The 19,120-nt window shown below is 35.8% G+C and overlaps 1 protein-coding gene across 1 annotated transcript; it reads left to right on the top strand.

Moving 5' to 3' along the window:
* The first annotated feature begins 4,174 nt into the window (after positions 1-4,174).
* On the top strand, positions 4,175-17,536 carry LOC113492683. The gene is made up of 13 exons (XM_026870279.1): positions 4,175-4,431; positions 4,789-4,914; positions 6,008-6,136; positions 6,303-6,451; positions 6,715-7,033; positions 7,165-7,377; positions 7,459-7,695; positions 7,959-8,144; positions 11,596-11,838; positions 12,743-12,997; positions 13,077-13,299; positions 13,576-13,730; positions 14,066-17,536. Exons 1-13 carry the CDS (start codon positions 4,306-4,308, stop codon positions 17,420-17,422), a joined length of 5,718 nt encoding a protein of 1,905 aa, XP_026726080.1. The 5' UTR covers positions 4,175-4,305; the 3' UTR covers positions 17,423-17,536.
* The last annotated feature ends 1,584 nt before the right edge of the window (positions 17,537-19,120 follow it).

Below are 19,120 nucleotides of genomic sequence, written 5' to 3'. Positions count from 1 at the left end.
GTGGAATCGATTTCTGTGGCACGTGCTGCAATTAAGCGACCACAAACTTCATTAATGATTATAATATTAATTGTTTTAACTATTTTTAGATGTGATGACACAATTGGTTGTACGTTGTTACGGTATACGTAATATCACGCTTTATTTAGATGAGGGACATCAGGAAACCAAGTTACTTGTTTCTGCAATTTCTATTAATGTCTTCATATTGATCAGACAGAAAAATAGTGGTTATGACGTGACTGTCTGTCTGTTTGTAGCATTATAGCTCAGTCGTAATGAGCTATTTCAATACGTTTGTTTTGTATTAAAGGTCTGAATTATGTGCGAGTGTTCTTAGACACGTTTGATAAAAATCGGATAATTGCGAATGTACTCAAGTAGGGACTCAAATAAAAGTGTACTGAAAGGGAATATCAATAACTTAATCAAAAGATGATTAGCTTTGTTTGCTGACAAAATTGGAGGTCGGAAAATAGGATATGGAAATCCGATTGCCAATGGAGAGTAACAATTAATACACCTCCGTCTTTGCAATAAAATTATGCTATAAAGATGATTTTTCGTGTGGGTTATTGTCGGGGGTTTTAAAATCGTGCGTTATACAATAGTCATGGAATAAGTGTCGCAAGGTGAATGTTATCGACCAGCAAAACACTGTGTCCCTTGGCCGAGGTATGCGGTCCCCTAGAGACAGTGATAACAGGCTAATTATGTTAACACTGCATGACTAATGTGCAAATCACACGGCAAACCTAGTTACTGCTTTCTAGATACTATAATACTGTAACATACTAATTACGGAGATACTAGATAGTGTCTACTAATCGACAGACTGATATCTGAATTCATTGATATAGATTTCCAAATTTTCCAGGATTGGAAATTAAGTAATTAAGGAATTTTTCTCAAGTAAAATATTGTCCTTATTTTTTGACAAAACTTAACTTCTGTTATGAAGGGAAAACGGCCATGTGGTACTAGAAATCACCACGCTTTTCTGGTCATTTATAAACACAACGTTTTCTTCTTTTCGTAATATAGGTAAGTGTTGGTGAAAATGAAATGTGCTTGATTTGGGTGTTGTAGAGTTGTTCAAACGTACACTGATGGCTTAAAAATGAAAGTATAATTAAAAAAAAGTTTTATTCAAGTATGTAAAATGATTTTGGTTTGAGTAGAAAATATCTTAGTTTACGTCAAATATCAATTTTCAGTACGCCTGCTAAAGTATGAATGTTCTTTGTTGCGGTGTTTAAAGCACGAAATACATATCATCATATACATAAATGCAACGCAGAACCATTAACTATGCATTAAAGGTAGTTGATAATGTCTTAGCGCCTCGTTAGTAATCGATTTAATTAAATATGCTTTTGTTGCTAACCTAAAAATAGTATTAGCCGTTCATGGCTGGTAAAAAAATCGTGCAGGAAATCTTATTTGCTAGGATTTTTGTAAAAGAAAGTGGAGTTCCAAACATTTCAAGGAAGCTTTAATGTAGTCTTATATGTCGCTTACTTAATAATGAAGAAGTTTGTCTAGGTATAGTTCTTTATCAACAGCTGACCTCAAAAAGGAAGAGGTTCTCTCTTTTTTTTTAATTGTTGCAGTTGTCAGGTCTTCGCACTGGATGAACTGATTTTGTTGATTGTCACGTTTAGCCGAGTGGTTTTAATTTCAAGTCGTTTTTGTTGTTAAACAATATTATGTGATAACTTTACGAATTAAGCGCATGTTCTCTATTCTTAGGAAGGTTTTTATTGTCCTTTAACGACTTATTTATTTTAATTTTCTATTTAACATTTGTTTCTTATTATCAATGCTAAATGATTCTATATAAGAAATATATCTTTGCCCAGTTGTGGAACGAGTACAGGCTGGTATTATTTTCGTTTCCCTTAATAGAATTTCAATTAGTCGTAATCGAAATAGTGTTCGTCAACACCAAAGTATTGTAAACAAATTACTAAATTACTTTCTTACTATTGACATAACGTGTCGAATCGATCGAGCACGTTTGTCTGTGACCACAATCATGTAGAATCATAAAAATATTATGGAAACATACAATTACGATGTAATTTGAACTAATAATGATAGCTGATTGTTGTTGTTCAACCTTATAATATGATACTTGACCTACAAAAGCGAAAAATTTGCTGTATTTCAATGTCAACATCGCATTGCTATTTGATTCCTAGAATTGGATATAGTAATATTTATTTTGCATCCGAACAGTTGTTCCAGTCATTAGCCAGTATGAAATAATTTGCATGTTTATTGGTAAACTAGCTGACCCAGCAAACGTTGTTTTGCCTAATGAATTATTTCTAATTGTATACATTTTTTAATGCCACATCATAAAAATAAAATAAAAAAAAGTAAAAAATAATAATATTTTTTTTAGTATGAGCAATCCTTAACACTTAGGGGTATGAAAAATAGATGTTAGTCGTTTTTCAGGCCTACTGAATACGAATAAAAAATTTGGTAAAAATGGGTTAAGTCGTTTCGGAGGAGTACGGTAACTAACATCGTGACACGGGAATTTTATATATTAGATAGAAGAAGAAGCTACATTGACTCGTCTTAAATCGTATTTTTAAAATTAAATTATAATTGCACTTTACGCGAAACAATACGAATGAGGTTCAACTCTCCAGGCATGGAGTCTTCACAATGAATTTGTGAATGTTATCTACGTTATAATAAATAATCGTTGGTTAAATGAAAAAATATAATAGCAGTAACTTACAACAAGGAAAATAAAGGAAATATTTTTCTTCTTCTCAAAGCTGTGCTCGATAGGGTCCATTATTTTTTCTGTATATTTTTTGTTTCTTTTGTCATTTACCAGCTGTAAATGTAAAATTTAAACAAATCTCTGGACAGCTTTTTATATTTTTAGAACTGGAATTGTCTGAAATTGAATAAGATCAGTATGAAGTTAGTGTTTTAGGACGATTGAGGAATTAGTAGCTTCCGCAATATGCCGTGAGCATATCATATGTAGATATTAATTAAACTGCATAAATTAATGGCACGGCAACAAGTGTTTATCTTAAAAAAAAAACACATTCAAAGGTACCTATCTATATCACATAAAATACCGTGATATTCGCTCACTGCACGAACAGGTCAGATTTCTAAAAGAATTTATTCTGGAACAAGCTGCGAGTGCATAGAACTGTCCATGTGAGAAACAGTCATCTCTCAAGTCGATGCTATTTCTAGTGACTGCCCTTGAGATTTATTAATAGCCATGGCGAAGTACAGCCTGGCTACTGGTCTCTAATATTTAAGCTGTTATACGGATGGGATTTATAAACCTACTATACTTGACTGACTTCAGGCTGGTATTAAATATCTTAACAATTAAGATCACAGCAATAATTATAACAGACTTCTCTAAAGAGTTCAAATTAAAAGTTTGAATACCGATTGTGGGAAGTGGTATTTTGGCACTCGCTGTTGGTTAACCGCGAAAAAAATTTGGACTCTACAATTCTCATTGTATACTTGTAGTTTACTAGTTGGTATATCAAAACCAAAACCTACCGCAGTCGTTGGAATAAACCTGTAATGGTCAGTTTGATCATTATTAACTAATATCACACGCTTACAGCGCAACCGCGTCCTGTGCCTGGCTACAGTCTGGTTTTTTTTCTATCTTGTGTGCAACTAGTACTGTGAGTATAAGTACATGTTATGGTGATAGCGCTAAATATAGCATCGAGTTAATGCTGGCTGTACTTGGAAGTCAGGGACCGTTAGCGGCGGCGGCGGGAGCCGGGCCGGTGGCGCCGGCGACGGCGGCGCCTGGCAATCATTCTTTCTTATATTATCTTTTGGTTAGGAGGCATCGTTCGTGTGCTTGAGCTGGTGAATCACCTTTAATGATATTGATGAAGCCTTGACGACAGTATCAAGAATTTTATGATAAAACTAATCGTTTAATATATAATTGTAAACGTTACTTTCTTATCTGATATAAAATCACAAATTCGCGACACAATTTGTTGCATCATGATTTTCTTAACACCGCGGCGCGCGGCGTGGCGACATCATTTTTATAAGGATGATGTCAATTCGGAGGAAGTACCTGTCACCAATTAACCAAGGACAATACAATACCTATAAACAACGTGGATAAGGCTGAATTCGACTGGAATGTTTTTGTGTGAAATAAAAGAAAAGACACCAAGACGTACAATGTCATTGTCAAGTGAAATTTGAAATAAAATAATCGTAAAATTTAAAATGTTATTATACATAACGCGAGGTTTTTATAAAATTTAATAAATGCACCCTGAAAAAATCGAACCGTATGCCACAACTCCTAAAAAAATAAGTGTATTAACAATGGGTACTAAGCAGGAAAACATGAATAGTCAGGGTGCGGAGACCAATAAAAAGAAAACAGAAACGGTATGTCATACAAGCTCACGTAGAAGTAGTTGGTGCTTGAGAGTATTGCAGGTTGCATAAGAATAAAGCGTAACATTATAAGTGTCACAGACCTTAGACTGGATTTTAACACTGCCTTGTAATGTTCTTTTCTGTATGCAATATTAGTAAGATCTGACGCACAAACCAGCTAGTTATGTTTTGTAGAGTGCTAGCTTTGTTGTCTGTGTTGACAGATCGTATCAGTTTATCATGTGTAACGTAAGGTCAGGTCGCATCCGGCAATACAATATATAATACGGAGCTGCTACATTCTATATAATCTCAAATTAGTAAAAACAAGGTAGTAAATTTTAAGCGGCACGTAATTATTTTAAGAAGAATCAACATCGAAGCTTAGAAGCCACTCGCGTATCAATAAGTGTATTGCATGGAATTTTGCGTAAATTGGATTACACAAACGAACCAAAGTCAAAATCAAGCAATCACAAAACAATAAATGAGGTAAGAAAAATCAATGAACTTTATTATTGTAGGAGTTTGATTGAAATGCGAGGGGACTTTTTTTGGTATTCATAACTAGCCCGATAAGATGACCTAGGTATAAACTTATTACATATTCTGCACAACTTGGAGTGCATTCCTCGAGGGGTAAACCGGTCTGAGCACGACATGGGCATTGAACGACATATCGAGAGTTGTTCCAGCGACTCTGCCACTGTGCAATGCCTTTGACACAATGGAGATGGGGCAAGTATTAGGCGCTTACGTTCACCTCGCCTGGTTTGCTCAGCTCAGTTCACAGACATGGAATATCTATCAACTTTCCATATCCCCTTGAAGATGAACGAATGCCTTTCAGGCAGCGACGTGTAAGCCGATTTGCATCTTATTCTAGTGCTAGATTCAGATCGTAATACAAACGTTGTGTTATCTTATCTTAATATTATGTTCTAGTTTTTATATCGATTATAAGGATTAATTGTGTATTATCACGCTGACGGACCGATATGTTGGGTCAGTGACCTCTTTGAAAAGTGCGGATTTTGCTTACTTGCATATGAATGCTGATTCAGTCACTATCTCTAGGCAATTTTTAGATCATAATTGCTTATACCATTAATAATAAATCATAATCATCAGCCCACATTTATCCACTACTAGATATAGGCCTCCCCAATGGCTGACCATCGAGATCACTATTGATTGTATCTAAATTATAAGAAACTTCGTAAGAACTTCCTTCAGAATGATGTTCCAATATTTGTTGGATATAAATATACTTATATCAAATGAGAGTTAGGTAAAGAATACTTTTATCAACTCTAAATCTATTTTATAAAGATTTATTTTTATAGGTACTTGAGTCAGGAAAAACTCAGTCACAGTGAGGTATAAAGTAATAGTTTTAATCAAAATTATATTATAAATATTAACCCTAACACTTCGAGTAGATGTTTCTTGTTGCAACATTATACCTTCGAAAACTATAACAACTCGTTGTTCTTTTTCGAAAATGTAGCTATGGGGAATATTCGAACAGGTTTACTTTTTTCTTTTTACACATTAAAAGGAGTACCAATAAGCATATTTACAGGAAAATGTTAAAGTTACAAAAGAAGCTTTCTCAAGTGATATGACGTCAAATAAACCCACGTCGATGTGCAGTCTTATAATATGGAACATTTCAAAAGCTCTCGAGATCAATCCCACGATGGATTTAAAGGTAAGTAAGTAGTGAACAATTTTTATATAGGGAATATAAAAATGTAGGAAAAACTTTCGATGATTGTCTTTTTTGGAAAAGCAATCGAGTTATACGAACTTCATTTTGTATACAAGTTTCTTAGTTAGGTGAACTCGAATATGCACCCTATTATGTTTGTATGTAGAGTTCGCTGAAAGATGCAGATACGCGGCTGGTGACGGAGAATCAGGACTTGGACTCGGTGCTGGTGAAGTACCCCGAGCGGCAGCACCTGGTGTGCGCCCTGCTGGCCTGGCAACAGCTCGGCCACACCGATGCAGACAGCCTTTACAAGTACGCTCATACGCGCCACACAACCGCACACTATCTCACACCGGCTATTTTTAAACCAACTTAGCTGCTGCTATGCGGTAATTGCTTTGGTAATGGATATCGAAAATGATGCGGGCCCAGGGTTTTCATGTTCTTGGTAATTTATCATGCTTATGGAAAAATAATAATTATATGTCTACCTGATTACCCGTCATGCTAGAATATTTAGGATATCACCTAGCTGATTACACCATCTTTACTTAACTAGTTTTATTATGGTTTAGGTTTATTGAATCAAAGAGAAAAGAAACGACAAAAAAGGAACCTGAAGTGAGTTGCAGTAGCACTTATGGAAGTAAAACACTGAAAAAGGAAAAAATACCCCATGTAATGAGTTCCAATATAAAGGAAATTTATTGCTGTCGCGACATTAGGGCTTGTAAAAAAAATCCGGAATGTGGAAGTTTTGGATCACATTCAAGTGGGCCAGTTGTTAAATTACCGGTAGAAACTAAAGTGATTATGAGAGTGGAACCTCAACTTCCTCGGCCATGCACAAAGAAACCGGCCCCAGAGAAGGAAACGCTGAATAAAATCACCGCAGTTAGTACCTATAATTACTTACTAGTTTATACATTTAACACAAACGTACACTACCGCTTTCAAATAAAGTCGGTTAAAATAATCTAAAACTTAACTTGGTTAAATCTGAATCACTCTTGTTTATTATATAGGCATGTTGCCTGGACTCCGCTTGCGTAGAGCGTCTTGCTGCCTTGGATGCTACTACGCAGGAGCTGCGAACACGCGCTGCCAAGCTGGCGCAGCGCGAGGCTGAGAGGGTCGAGCTTTTGGAACGTGCAGAAGCCGCGTGGAAGGACTTAGAGTTAGGCTATCAAAGGCGGCTCGCTCTAGCCGAGGAAAAAGAAGAAGATATCAACAGACAAGTTTGTACTATATTCATAAGAATCCAATTGGTAAAACATAACTGATGTATATTATTATGCTCTTTATGTGTCAAATTTCAGCTTCAAAAATGTATAGCAGATCGGAACGAGTACAAAAATGCTTGTAACGATTTGACACAGCAAGTGAAAGATCGAGGTGATGCAGTAGAAAAGGAGCGGGCGAAGTTACGGGAGGTGGAGCAGACGCTGTGCGACCGGGCGTGCATCAAGCTGCGCCTGAGCGAGGAGTGCGCGAAGGGCGAGGCCTCGCTGGCCGAGAACCAGTGCCGGTCCGCACAGCTTGAACGTGACCTACAAGTAACATTATACATTGATTTTTCAGGCCTCTAATCAACTAATAAGTATGTGTTACCAAATTATAAACCAGGTGTAGGGCCTATTAAACGTATTCCTACGCAAAAATATTTAAATAAAAAACTCGTTGCAACATTTTCAGTTATAAAATCTTAAGTCTTTTTTTTTTGTAATTTTCGTGTAGTGAAAAGGAAAACAGGTGTTTGGGTATTTTCGTTTAATGTTATTTGTCCACTTTAAACTCCGTGTGGATTTTTTCTATCCAGTTTAAAGAGGAACAAGCGCGTCGTAAATTGTTTTCGTTGGAGAGTGAGGCGGATTCAGCGCGCGCACTGACGCACGAAGCAGAGCGAGCGATGCGGGCAGAGCTCAGTGCCTTGCGCGAGCAGATAACACAGGTCTCCAAAGAGTTACTCAAGGAAGACGAACTGAATGTTAAGATCAAGGACGAGGTATGGTATCATTATAAACTTAAGTATTACATTTTAACTAGAAGCTGTGACTTGTTACAAGACAACACTTTGTTATTCAGAAGAATGCTTGGTGCAAATTTAAAACAAGTTGCTGCGACAGGCGCTGATGTAAAGTACTCTTAGTTCTTTTTAAACTTAAAAAAGGGGTTCAAAATCTGGAACTTTAAAGACAAATACATATTAAATAAATAAAGGGCTGTTACATTTAAGAGGTTGAATTAAATTTTTGGTGCCATGTCGATTCATTTAAACATTGAGTTAATTTAATTAATTTTTGAAATACAACTAAAGTATATGTATATAATATGTAAATCAATGTCGAAATTTGGTGCTGCCGTTTGATCGTGAAGAGATAGTTGATACACTAGCTCAACTGAAAACAAGACAAAATAAATAAATTAGCAACGAACGTCACTGGTAATGAATCATATCTAACTATTGTTACACAAGTGAATTTTCTCATCTTAATTCTCTCCTATTGTGTACGGATTAATTTGTGATTAGTTCTGAGCAGTGTTTACGAACATAAGCCGTCCTCAGCTGTCTTATTCTTGTTTAGCAAAGAAATTACGGTTAATCTTAAAACGGGACTCTTTAAGTACTATAAACTGTAATCTTAAAGACTTAATTAACGCGCGGCACATTTTGGACATTCGACTTTGAATCTAAACGAAAGTAATCTCTTTTCTTTTGTTTTTATTTTTTTTTAGATTTCTTATTATTAATGTCTCGATTGTGTCATCATTTGGATAACCCCAAACGCACAGTGATTGACGTGTCGCGGGTTCGATCCTCGCAAATGACTATCATTTGTGTAATGCACGAATACTTGTTAATGAGTGTGGGTATTTTTGCGCATGTGAGTTGAATGTTTGTGAAACTCGTGGCACAAGGATTAAATATATTAGTGCGGGAGTCGTTCAAAAAAATGTACGCTGTTGGAACTTTATAGTCATTAATTTGCGTGTGTGTACGCGAGGTACCTATGAGTATGTATGTGAATATTTAGTAGTGTTTTTTGGTAGAGTGAACTTTATGATGATTACATTTTTTTTGTATACTTGACAAGTAAAGACGGCTACCTGTCAATGGTGACATCATGCAATGACGGTTCATACCAAAATGGTCACTAAACTTCAAAGATAAAAATATGTTTTCTGATAAAGTTATCGTATAAGATTTGTACAATATGTTTTTAAGTTGCCTGTCAAAATTTTAATAGCACTGTAACATATCGTCGTTTAAATTAAACAATTAAAAACAAGACGGCGTTATATGAAGTAAAATAATAATGTGATTGAATGAACGGGATACACGCAAGCATATAACTGGATATAAAACAAAGCGCTTGATGAAAAGAAACGATTATCAGTGTCGAGGTATGTAAAATCGGCAATGTGGATGTATTACGATCATAGGTCACCTTATTATGGCAATCGAAATTAGTATCAAATATACATGAACTACTAACATCCGCTCTGGTAATCTCCCGATTTATCCAGAGTACTTAGGTTGAAGATAGTGAAACAAGAGTCATTACTGTAATGATTTAAGAGTGGGGGGTAAACGGCCTCATTGAAATAAAAAAAAATGATTTTGATTTTGGTATACCTAACAATACTTCGAAGTTTCGGTAAGAAATTTTAAGCATTTTAAAAACCATAAAATGTACTCGCTTCCAAATAAAGTTATCTAATGTGAAATGTACTAATGTCATATAATTAACTTTAATTTTATTGCGTTAGGGATATGAAAGGTTCAATCAGTAAGTAACGTATCTTTCCCGTCACGCCATCGCACCAACTCCGTTGTCACGCTCCAAAGGGAGGTTCGGAATTAGTTTTCCTTGCACGTTACACAATATAACGCGATCATCCTCTGACAGACGTGCTTCGTTTCATTATGAAGTATCAGCAATTAGCACGTTATTTGTGTGTAGTCAAGTATTTTGGCAACATTGCTTCTGTTTACTTTCTACATTTTTTCGGTTAAATTTAATTTAATTTTATTTTGTGCTATAGGTACTAAGTGCGCACTTACCACGAACCTACTATCATAACGAAAACAGCTAAAATTGAACGGCTATCAACAAATACGCAACAACAATGTTTTGATTATTATTATTTATGTTTTTTTAGAACATAGTAAACAACCAACGACAATGTGATAATGGTCTCTTTTGCTTAGCTGATGTACATTTTTCTCCCTCCTTATCAGTCCCATTAATCCACGAAGCTTGTTTGACCATATCGTAGACCTCACAATATGAGCCTAAGTTAAGTGAATCTCTGTTAAGTGATCTTGAATGAGGAATGATAAAATAAATATATCTATGAATGTCAGCAGTTACAGCGTGCAGCGTACCACCGAGAACTTACAGCTGAAATAATGACGTTTTTTTATTGACAGGATATAAGTATTACTACCAAAATTGAGCATTGTTAAATAATAAATACTTAGGAGCAAAACCCGTTTTCTACAGATGACTAACCTAACCTAACCTTATCCAAGATATATCTTGCCAATATAGTTAGTAAATTATAAAGTGGTTGCGATGTAGATTATAATAAAATGATGAGGATGCGTGATGTGACAAAATTAAAATAATCGATTACGTCTTGTGATTGCTCATAACATGTTGTTTTATGAATTTATTTGACTTGTTATTTATTTCACCTTCATTTTAAATACGGCCACTTATCGTAAGAAATTTTGCAATTCATTTAATGAGATGTTAGTCTGCCGCAGCTGCGCTGGTTTTCCTACTTTCCTATCATTTGCCGTTAGGACGTGGTACCTTGACTGTCATTAATCCGATTAGATAAATAAATATAGAAATTTACAAAATATACAATACTTTGATAATACTAATAAGATTTGGCTGGTGTAGTACAAAGAGGCATATTATCTCTAACGATCACGAGTCCCTTGGCTCTCCCACAGCTAGTTAACATTTTACTGCCTGCGAGTCCTTACGTGATGCTCTTTAAGGGTATTTGCAGTGTCAATGACTTGGCGCTTTTCTTTTTACACATAAACCTGCGTCTTATTATTCACATACAATAAAATGTCATTTTGATTTTCGAAACGTTATTATAATGTTATTTTTGATTCGAAACGTACTTCGCTTGCGGCTTGCAACTAAAATTACATAACAGACAACGTGAAGTATGGTTGTTTCCATAGGAACTGCATTTATGATATTCCAATAATATATGTATTTTTCAATAATCGTCATTATTGAAAAATACTGACATTATTTATATTATTATTACTATGTATGCAAGAACTGAGTTCAAATTGTAGCTTTTAAATAGTAAAAAGTAACGAGCCAAGCGTTGTAAGGTAGTTGTGATCTTAGTCATGTTGCTCTTCGTAGGCAGCTACTGAATTTACGAAATTAAATATATCTAACAAAACATTTTTCCAGTTGGGAAAGTTACGCATTCAGAAAGCGGAAATGGTGGAAGACTTGGAAGGGTGCAAGGCGATGTGTGACGAAAAAATGCAAGCAAAAGTGGAAGTTCTTCAAAAGAAGAGGGATGCCTTAAACGCCCTGAAGGATCAACTTATGGAGTGTCGATGTAAGGACCCGGTGGACGAGACTGTGGAGGTGAAGCGCACGCCCTCGCTGGCGGCGCTGTGCCGCTGCAAGCCTGAAGACAGACTCCTTGTAAGATTATTTTTAATAAAATTTGGAACATACTCCTCTTGCCAGGACGAAAGTTTGGTAAGCGACGTTCAATATCTATTTAACTTTACATCCCGCAGCAAAGCTTTTACCGTTGAAAATCAATACTTATACAATTTGCAACGCTGTTCATGTTATTTGCGATTGATTAATGTTGATTTGGAAAACCCGATTCAGAACAATATCTAGTAATCTTTATTTATCTAATCTAGTACAATTCGTTTTTTTTGGTCGGCATGATAATAACCAATTAATCTTTTTGGTATGTTATACTTGCATAAGCTGTACTTATGGTATCGTTTACTTGTCAAAATACTGGTTAATGGCGGAAACTAAACTTACAATTGCAATAAGTAATTAATGCAATTGTGTTCATTTATTTTTATTTAAATATCACTCTGGTGCCGGTGCCATACCTATATCAGCACGTGACTGAACACTTTTCAGGGACACTTCAGCTAAACAGCTGATATATCCTTCATGCTCTTAATACTTATAGTAAGTGCTTCGAGCGAGCTTGATACGTACAAAAACAATATTTCTTATCGCACACTCATAATTTTATCTTTCGTCGTGTCATCATGATTTGTGTAATTATAATTATTCGAAATACGGCCCTAGGTGAGTAAGATTACCACAGCTTTGATCATATTCGATTTGATGATAAAGTTACAAGGTTTTTTAATTTTAACTAAACAAGCAATCTCTGACAGACTCAAATCAATTGAGAAGTCTACAATAGCTAAGAGATTGCAATTTTACTCTCATTAAATTTTAATCAGACTAAAACAATTTTTCAAAGTATTCTAGAATCCTCCTCTCATGACAAATTTGGTAATTAAGTTGAGGTGAAGATGAGTTAAGTCTAAGTCGTATTTCTCTGTAGGAGTCATGTTCGTGTACGTCGTTGCGGAGCAGGCTTCTGACCAACCTGCTGGCGGACTTGTTCGGAGGTTTGCAAACAGAGCTGGGCGGCACTGGCTCGCAGATGCCGTGCCAGCTGTTGAAGTGCCTCGAAGACAAACACAACTGGGATCGAGCCAGTGTTGTCAAGACAAATCTCAGGAATTTCTTCTCTCAGTTACTGATGGGGGAACTGGACATAGCTATCGCTACGTCAATAGAAAATTATCATGCAAGGGTAAACATTTCGCTATCTTGTTTTATTACCTTGCGTTTTTGATTTCTTAACTGAAACGTTGCAAACCTATTTCTAACAGTGGGTTGGGTCTTCATGTGCCGACGCTGCGAAGATGTCTTCGGATCCAAACGATAAAAACGAAGAATGGCAAAAGCGGGCCCTGGAGAAGCGCGCTCAAAAGCTAGCTACTGAGCTGGCCGAACAGCTGTTTCAGGAGCGTGCCGATCAACTGGCGCAGCGGGCAAAGGAAATTGTCACGTCCGGGTCACCACCCTGCGAATGTAAACCAAAAACCGTCGATGGTAAGAACTGACTCATTTATCATCAAGCTATTGTTATATGGGTGACTGCTGTAATATGTTGGTTTATAATCGTTTGTGCTATAGTACTTTTGTTAAATATGGTCCTACTGCTAGTAAAAGGATTCCTCAAACTGGATTATTTAGACGGTTACTGCTTTATTTCAAAGATCTTTCATAGCATGTTTTTTTTAAAACTTATCAATGAACCAGAAATTTGTAGCTACATCTAACATCACAATTCAGTTACCATATTTTTATAAACCTATATGCTATTAGCTGCTGTGTTCCCGTGTCTGACTCAAACGAATGCGCCTCCGTTTGGCGGCGGTACACCGAGTGTGAGCCGAGTGGCGACGGAGACACCTGCGTACTGGAAGCGCACCATTCAGGACGTCTCGCATCTACGAATGCAAATAGAAGATCTGAAGAAGGTAATATCTATCACAAAAGACTACTTTGACTGCACTGTTTTCTTAAACTGAACTAGTTTTTAGTAACTTTATGCAGTTGAAAACGGCCATCACCACTCAGTTATTGAGTACTTTTCATGATAACACATGGCATTCATAGTAATAGTTAAACCTCTTTTGCAGGAATCAATAAAAAAAGAAGATTTGAAATTAATGGAGGAAAAAATTGCAAAAATAGTCAAACAAGCCTCGGTAAGTATTTAATAAGAAACTTTCACCTATTTATATATCTTTATGGCTAGAGCGATAACTGTACTGTTTTAAGGGATTGTTTTTAAAAATGCTGTTATTTGTAGGGCGCCGAAAATGAAGTTGTTCCACCAATTCAAAGAGATGCCTCTTATACTCTGGGAGAGACTACCAAGAGGGAAACGAAAACTGCGAAAACTTCTAATATGGAAGAAAATACACATACTAAAAATCAAAGCAAGTCAGGAGTCGTGAGAAAAAAGCCTCTAGATAGTAACAATATTATGAAAAGGACTCCGCTGAACGACAAGCCAACGAGACAAAGAAGATTAGGTCACGGTCAAGCGTATGCAGTGAACTTGTGTTTGTGTGGACCACAAAAAAATGGCAAAAACATACAAAATACGCATATAAGTAACGATAGTAAATCTACATGGAAACAAAGGATGTCACGAGATGGCATTCATCAGAGTTCTAGTGTTAGGCAAACAAAGCCCATTAACGTAAATATTCCCAGTGCAAGTCTTGTATACGATGACACGGATAATAAAACCTCAACTGAAAACTCATGTAATAGTAACTGCAAATGTTTCCACAAAGTACCGTCTAATACTTCCATAGATAAATTGTTAGAGACTTTAACGAAATGGAAATGTGACTTAGCGGATCCACAAGAAAAATGTATTAAGAACATTAAAAGTAGTTTTAGTAAATACTCGAAGAATTCAACGCGTTTGAACAACTCCTATGATTCAAAGGTCGATGTTTCTATTATAAATTCAAGTTACAAGGAACCCAGGAGTGATCATAGGCGGCATAGACATAAGAGAGATGGCAACACACAAGCTGCACGTTTTGCGAGTACAGAGTCTGAATATATGGGAGCTGTCAATCTGGATAAAAGCAACGAAAATCTTTGTAAGTGTATTATTCAGCCCGATTCATACGACAATAACGAAGGAAAGAGTCTAAGTGGCAAATATAGTTCTCCAATTAAATGTATAAATACTAATGCTTGTGAATGCAAAATTTATCAACTAATGCAAAAGGATAATAAAAACTCTCAGACAACAGAAATAAAAAGAGGAGAAACATTAAATCAAATTCAAGGTGTACAAACGTTGGAAATGTTAGAGGTAAGCAAAAATCCTGCCCCTATAACAGTGAATCAAATTCAAGGTGTCCAGACATTAGAAGCATTAGATTTAAATGCAAATACCGCCACAAAAACGAGCAGTCATGACACAAAGCAGAAAGAAGTGGCACTATCGGAAACGAATAGTGTTGCTGAGAGAGCAAAATTATTTTCAAATAATTGTGAATATTACATAAAATTTTTAGGCGTCACACTTGCAGATATAGGTAGTCAAAAGAAATCAAAAAGTATGTTAAAAAATTCGAACTCCAAACCTGAAGGTGTAGTAGTTTCAAAAGAAAAGTATGTGGAAACCCGCAGAAGACGTCAGAAAAAGTTACCTCATCTGGATACGCACAACACTTTAAAAAAACCTAGTGTTATTCATGTCGATGGAAGTGATCACAGCAACTTATCTCATAAAAGCAAATGTCCTAAATGTGAATGCCATGCAAGATTTGACGAATTAAAAAGTTTTATGAGCAGTATTTTCAGTAAACAATTGCAAAGCAATAAATACAAAGACGAAGCAATAAGTATAAATTCGCAGAGTTTGAGGTGTACTGATAATTCAATAGATTCTCGTTTCTGCTGCAACACCTATAGTGTTGATGATTCCAAAGACCTTGAAGTAAACGCCTTTCATTTGTTGGAGGACCATCTAAAGGGAAAGTTAGAAGAATTTAAATCGTTCTCATGTAAATCGTCATGTATACCACCTGAAGAAGAGGAAAAGTTATTCTCTGCTATACTGAAAAGGGTAAAACAAGTTATTTCAGATTGTGCAAATGAAACAAAATGCAACTGTCTAGGCAATTTACCAGCCGATGGAAGCTGGAATAGAGCTTATGGGCTTTTACAGGAGTATTTAAAAATAAAAATAAAACGGGTTCAATGCCTTTGTGTTTTCAACGAGAATAAAGATGCCATACTGCCAGATATTTTAGAAAAAGTGTGTAACTTAATAGAAAACGATTTTCAACGTTTAAAGGATATATGTAAATGTAGGAATAATAACGGATCGCGTAAAAAAAGTGTTCGTATTGAAGATCTGATCATTCATCCGAAAGATTTACCCGAAAAAGACACGACTGTGACGAGACGTGAAGTTTTAGAAGTTCGGGCATTGGATACCGTTGAAAAAATATCAAAACAGAATTCAAATAAATCTATAATTGTTAAAGAGAATATATCATTACAAGTACCTCCGAATTTAGGAATGGATACGAAATCTTGTGACGTCATGGCACCAGATAATAAAAATGCACAGACGACAGAAACTGACGAGGTTGTGGTAGAGACCAAATCTAATGGAGCCATGTACAATAGTTGTGACTGTTGCTACTTTACAGAAGTGGGAACAAATAACGATAAATTTTTAGATAGTATGTTTTCTACAAAAGAAGTTGTCGTCAATCTTTATACTGATTCAGTTAAACCTAGTAGTGGCATCTTTAACATCCCGGGTAGTTTAAGTCAAAAGCCTTCAAAGTATATTCTAATAGGATCTGACAGTCTTAAAACTTTACCAGATGTAGAAAGGGTAGAGAGGAACATAGATAGATTTGATGAAGAGCCAGAACTGGCAGAGAATACAACAGCAAATAATCCTCCTTACATTGGTTACACTGTGGATTGTACTTGTGACGGTATCCTTGGTTCTTGTGTTTGCATGAAATCTGTTGTTCAAGCTAATAACGATAAAATCAATAATGTTTACAAAGAATTTCTAGCCAATTTCAATAATTGCAATCAAAATTATTCATACATTATGCACGGCTCTCAAAACAAAGAAAATGACGTGATGGTCAAATATAATTACACAGTTGCTGGTGATCCCGATATAACACCAAGACAACCTGATCGTTGGGACAATCTGTGTGTAACTGCAGTCAGTGCTCACAATGAAAGTGACATAGTTTTGAAGAACACATGTGATAATCCAATTGACACTCTGCACCAGACTACTAACACTTTCGATGAGAACATTAGTTTAGGAACTACATGTTCGAACAGTGAAGGCCCACTTGATTGGTTTGAATGTCCCGTTCCTATTAACTCTGACGAAATGGCAAGTACGATTCGGCTTTCAAACACAGTTTACTTTCCTGTACCTTCAGAGGATTACAAGAAACCTCTTCATGATAGTGACACAGTAACGGATACTAGTACTTCTAAAACGCCTCAGAACTGTGATTGTGATAGGGTTCCTATTTGTCATGTTAAAATGTTAGTTGAGAACATAGAAAAGAATTTGATAGAATCTAGATGCACATGTGACTCACTACTACCCAAACTATGTCCGGTGCATTCTAAGCACGTAACTTAAGTTGTCTGTACAACCTATTTGCGTGCTGATTTTGAGAAACATTTATGTACTGTTTATAAATATATTATATAAATGTTTAATGATTAAACATACACATTGAATCTGACAAACTTACGTGTTCGTTTTATTTAATCACATAGTCCTGTTATTAGGTATAAGTAACGGTGTATGTGTAAAAAACAAACCGCAAGTAAGTAAGTATACTTTTAGTATATTCATGTACTAACACATTATAACATTCTATCATTATATTATTATTTAAAATTCTAAACTACATAACGTATTGTTATACGTTTGCTTTGTGAAGCCCTTCCATTCTGGAAGATTCATCGAATTTCTTGCATGACGTTCTCCTTGTTGTTTCTATGCCTTGCTGGTGTGCCTTTATCATGATGTCAGCAAACATGACGGTAAAAAAAATATTTACGATAAGTTGCTGTTGGTCTGACGGTTTCGAGTGGTGCTTTTTTAAGGAATCTTACTTTTTTTTCTTTTAGATTTTTTGTTGTTGTAGATACCTTAGATGATAGCTGATACCTTTGTGCCAAAGCAAACAAAAGCTTCATCGGAAATGGTAACAAATAACGGATCCATTCTTTCTCTCATATATTCGTACCTTCTTATAAGAGAACAAGCGGTTTACTAGCTCAGCAATAGTCCAAAAGAAAGCGTGTGTTATCTGCTATGCTCTGCGTAACGATACTCATGAAGCAATCCCGTCTAATTATTGCCTAGATCTGCTAGTCATGCTACGTTTTATTTATCGACTTAATCATCAATTGTCCTTTTCTTATCACTATTATGTTACATTTAGTCACAAGAATGTTGTTCACATCCATTTCCTTTTCTGACAAACATTCTACTGTTCAACTTCCAAATGTATTTGATTTCAGAAATCATTTTGTAAAATCATTCGAATTTCAATTGTGGTTGTTTATTACATCTAGATTAATTACTTACATTCAGTTAACTTTAAAGAGCAAATGATTATGAAGGCAGCCCAGTAATGCTACTTAGGAAAACTAGGAATAGTTTAATAAATCTTTTTCTGGATTGATTAATGATGCAAACAAAGTGGTATCTAGATTAATTGCCAATAAGTCATTGGAAGATAAAAAAGGTTCTTGTGAAAGTGTTTATTTATATTGATTGTTTGTCTCATTCAAGTGAATTCGATTTATTTATGCTGTACTACTTTTTTTTTATAAAATCGACTCCCGCTCTAAGGGATTCGCGTGGAGTTTCACAAACATTCAAGTCATCATTGGCCTAGCCTTTTCCCAACTATGTTGGGGTCGGCTACCAGTCCAACCGGTTTCAGCTAAGTACCAGTGTTTTACAAGGAGCGACTGCCTATCTGACCTCCTTAACCCAGTTACCTGGGCAACACGATACTTAGACTGGCTGTCAGACTTTTTCAGGCTTCTGACTACCTGTAACGACTTTCAAAGATGTAGGAATAACAGCCGGGATCCACAATTTAACGTGCCTTCCTCGGAGGATCTCGTTATGACAAAGATGGTCACACATCTACGGACCCACCGCGTCAAGCATAGCTTAACCTGTGATCGAATCACTTATGCGGTTATAGCTTAGCCTTGTTGAAGGTAAAGCTTTACGCCTCGGTAACGTATATGAAGATAGAAAATATATTCGGACATTTTCCCTTTTTTGAAAATAAACCTATACGCGATAACA

Source organism: Trichoplusia ni, chromosome 4 (assembly GCF_003590095.1).
Source record: "Trichoplusia ni isolate ovarian cell line Hi5 chromosome 4, tn1, whole genome shotgun sequence".
In the NCBI taxonomy this organism is placed as follows: Eukaryota; Metazoa; Arthropoda; class Insecta; order Lepidoptera; family Noctuidae; genus Trichoplusia; species Trichoplusia ni.
The sequence above is the reverse complement of the archived record's forward strand: the minus strand, read 5'-3'. Positions and strand labels throughout refer to the sequence as shown.

Excerpts from the sequence above, each read along its gene's own strand:
- LOC113492683 (XM_026870279.1), top strand. The coding sequence starts at position 4,306 with ATGCACCCTGAAAAAATCGAACCGTATGCCACAACTCCTAAAAAAATA. Across the intron at positions 6,137-6,302 it reads ATCCCACGATGGATTTAAAG|AGTTCGCTGAAAGATGCAGA; the intron begins GTAAGTAAGTAG and ends GTTTGTATGTAG. Across the intron at positions 11,839-12,742 it reads AGCCTGAAGACAGACTCCTT|GAGTCATGTTCGTGTACGTC; the intron begins GTAAGATTATTT and ends ATTTCTCTGTAG.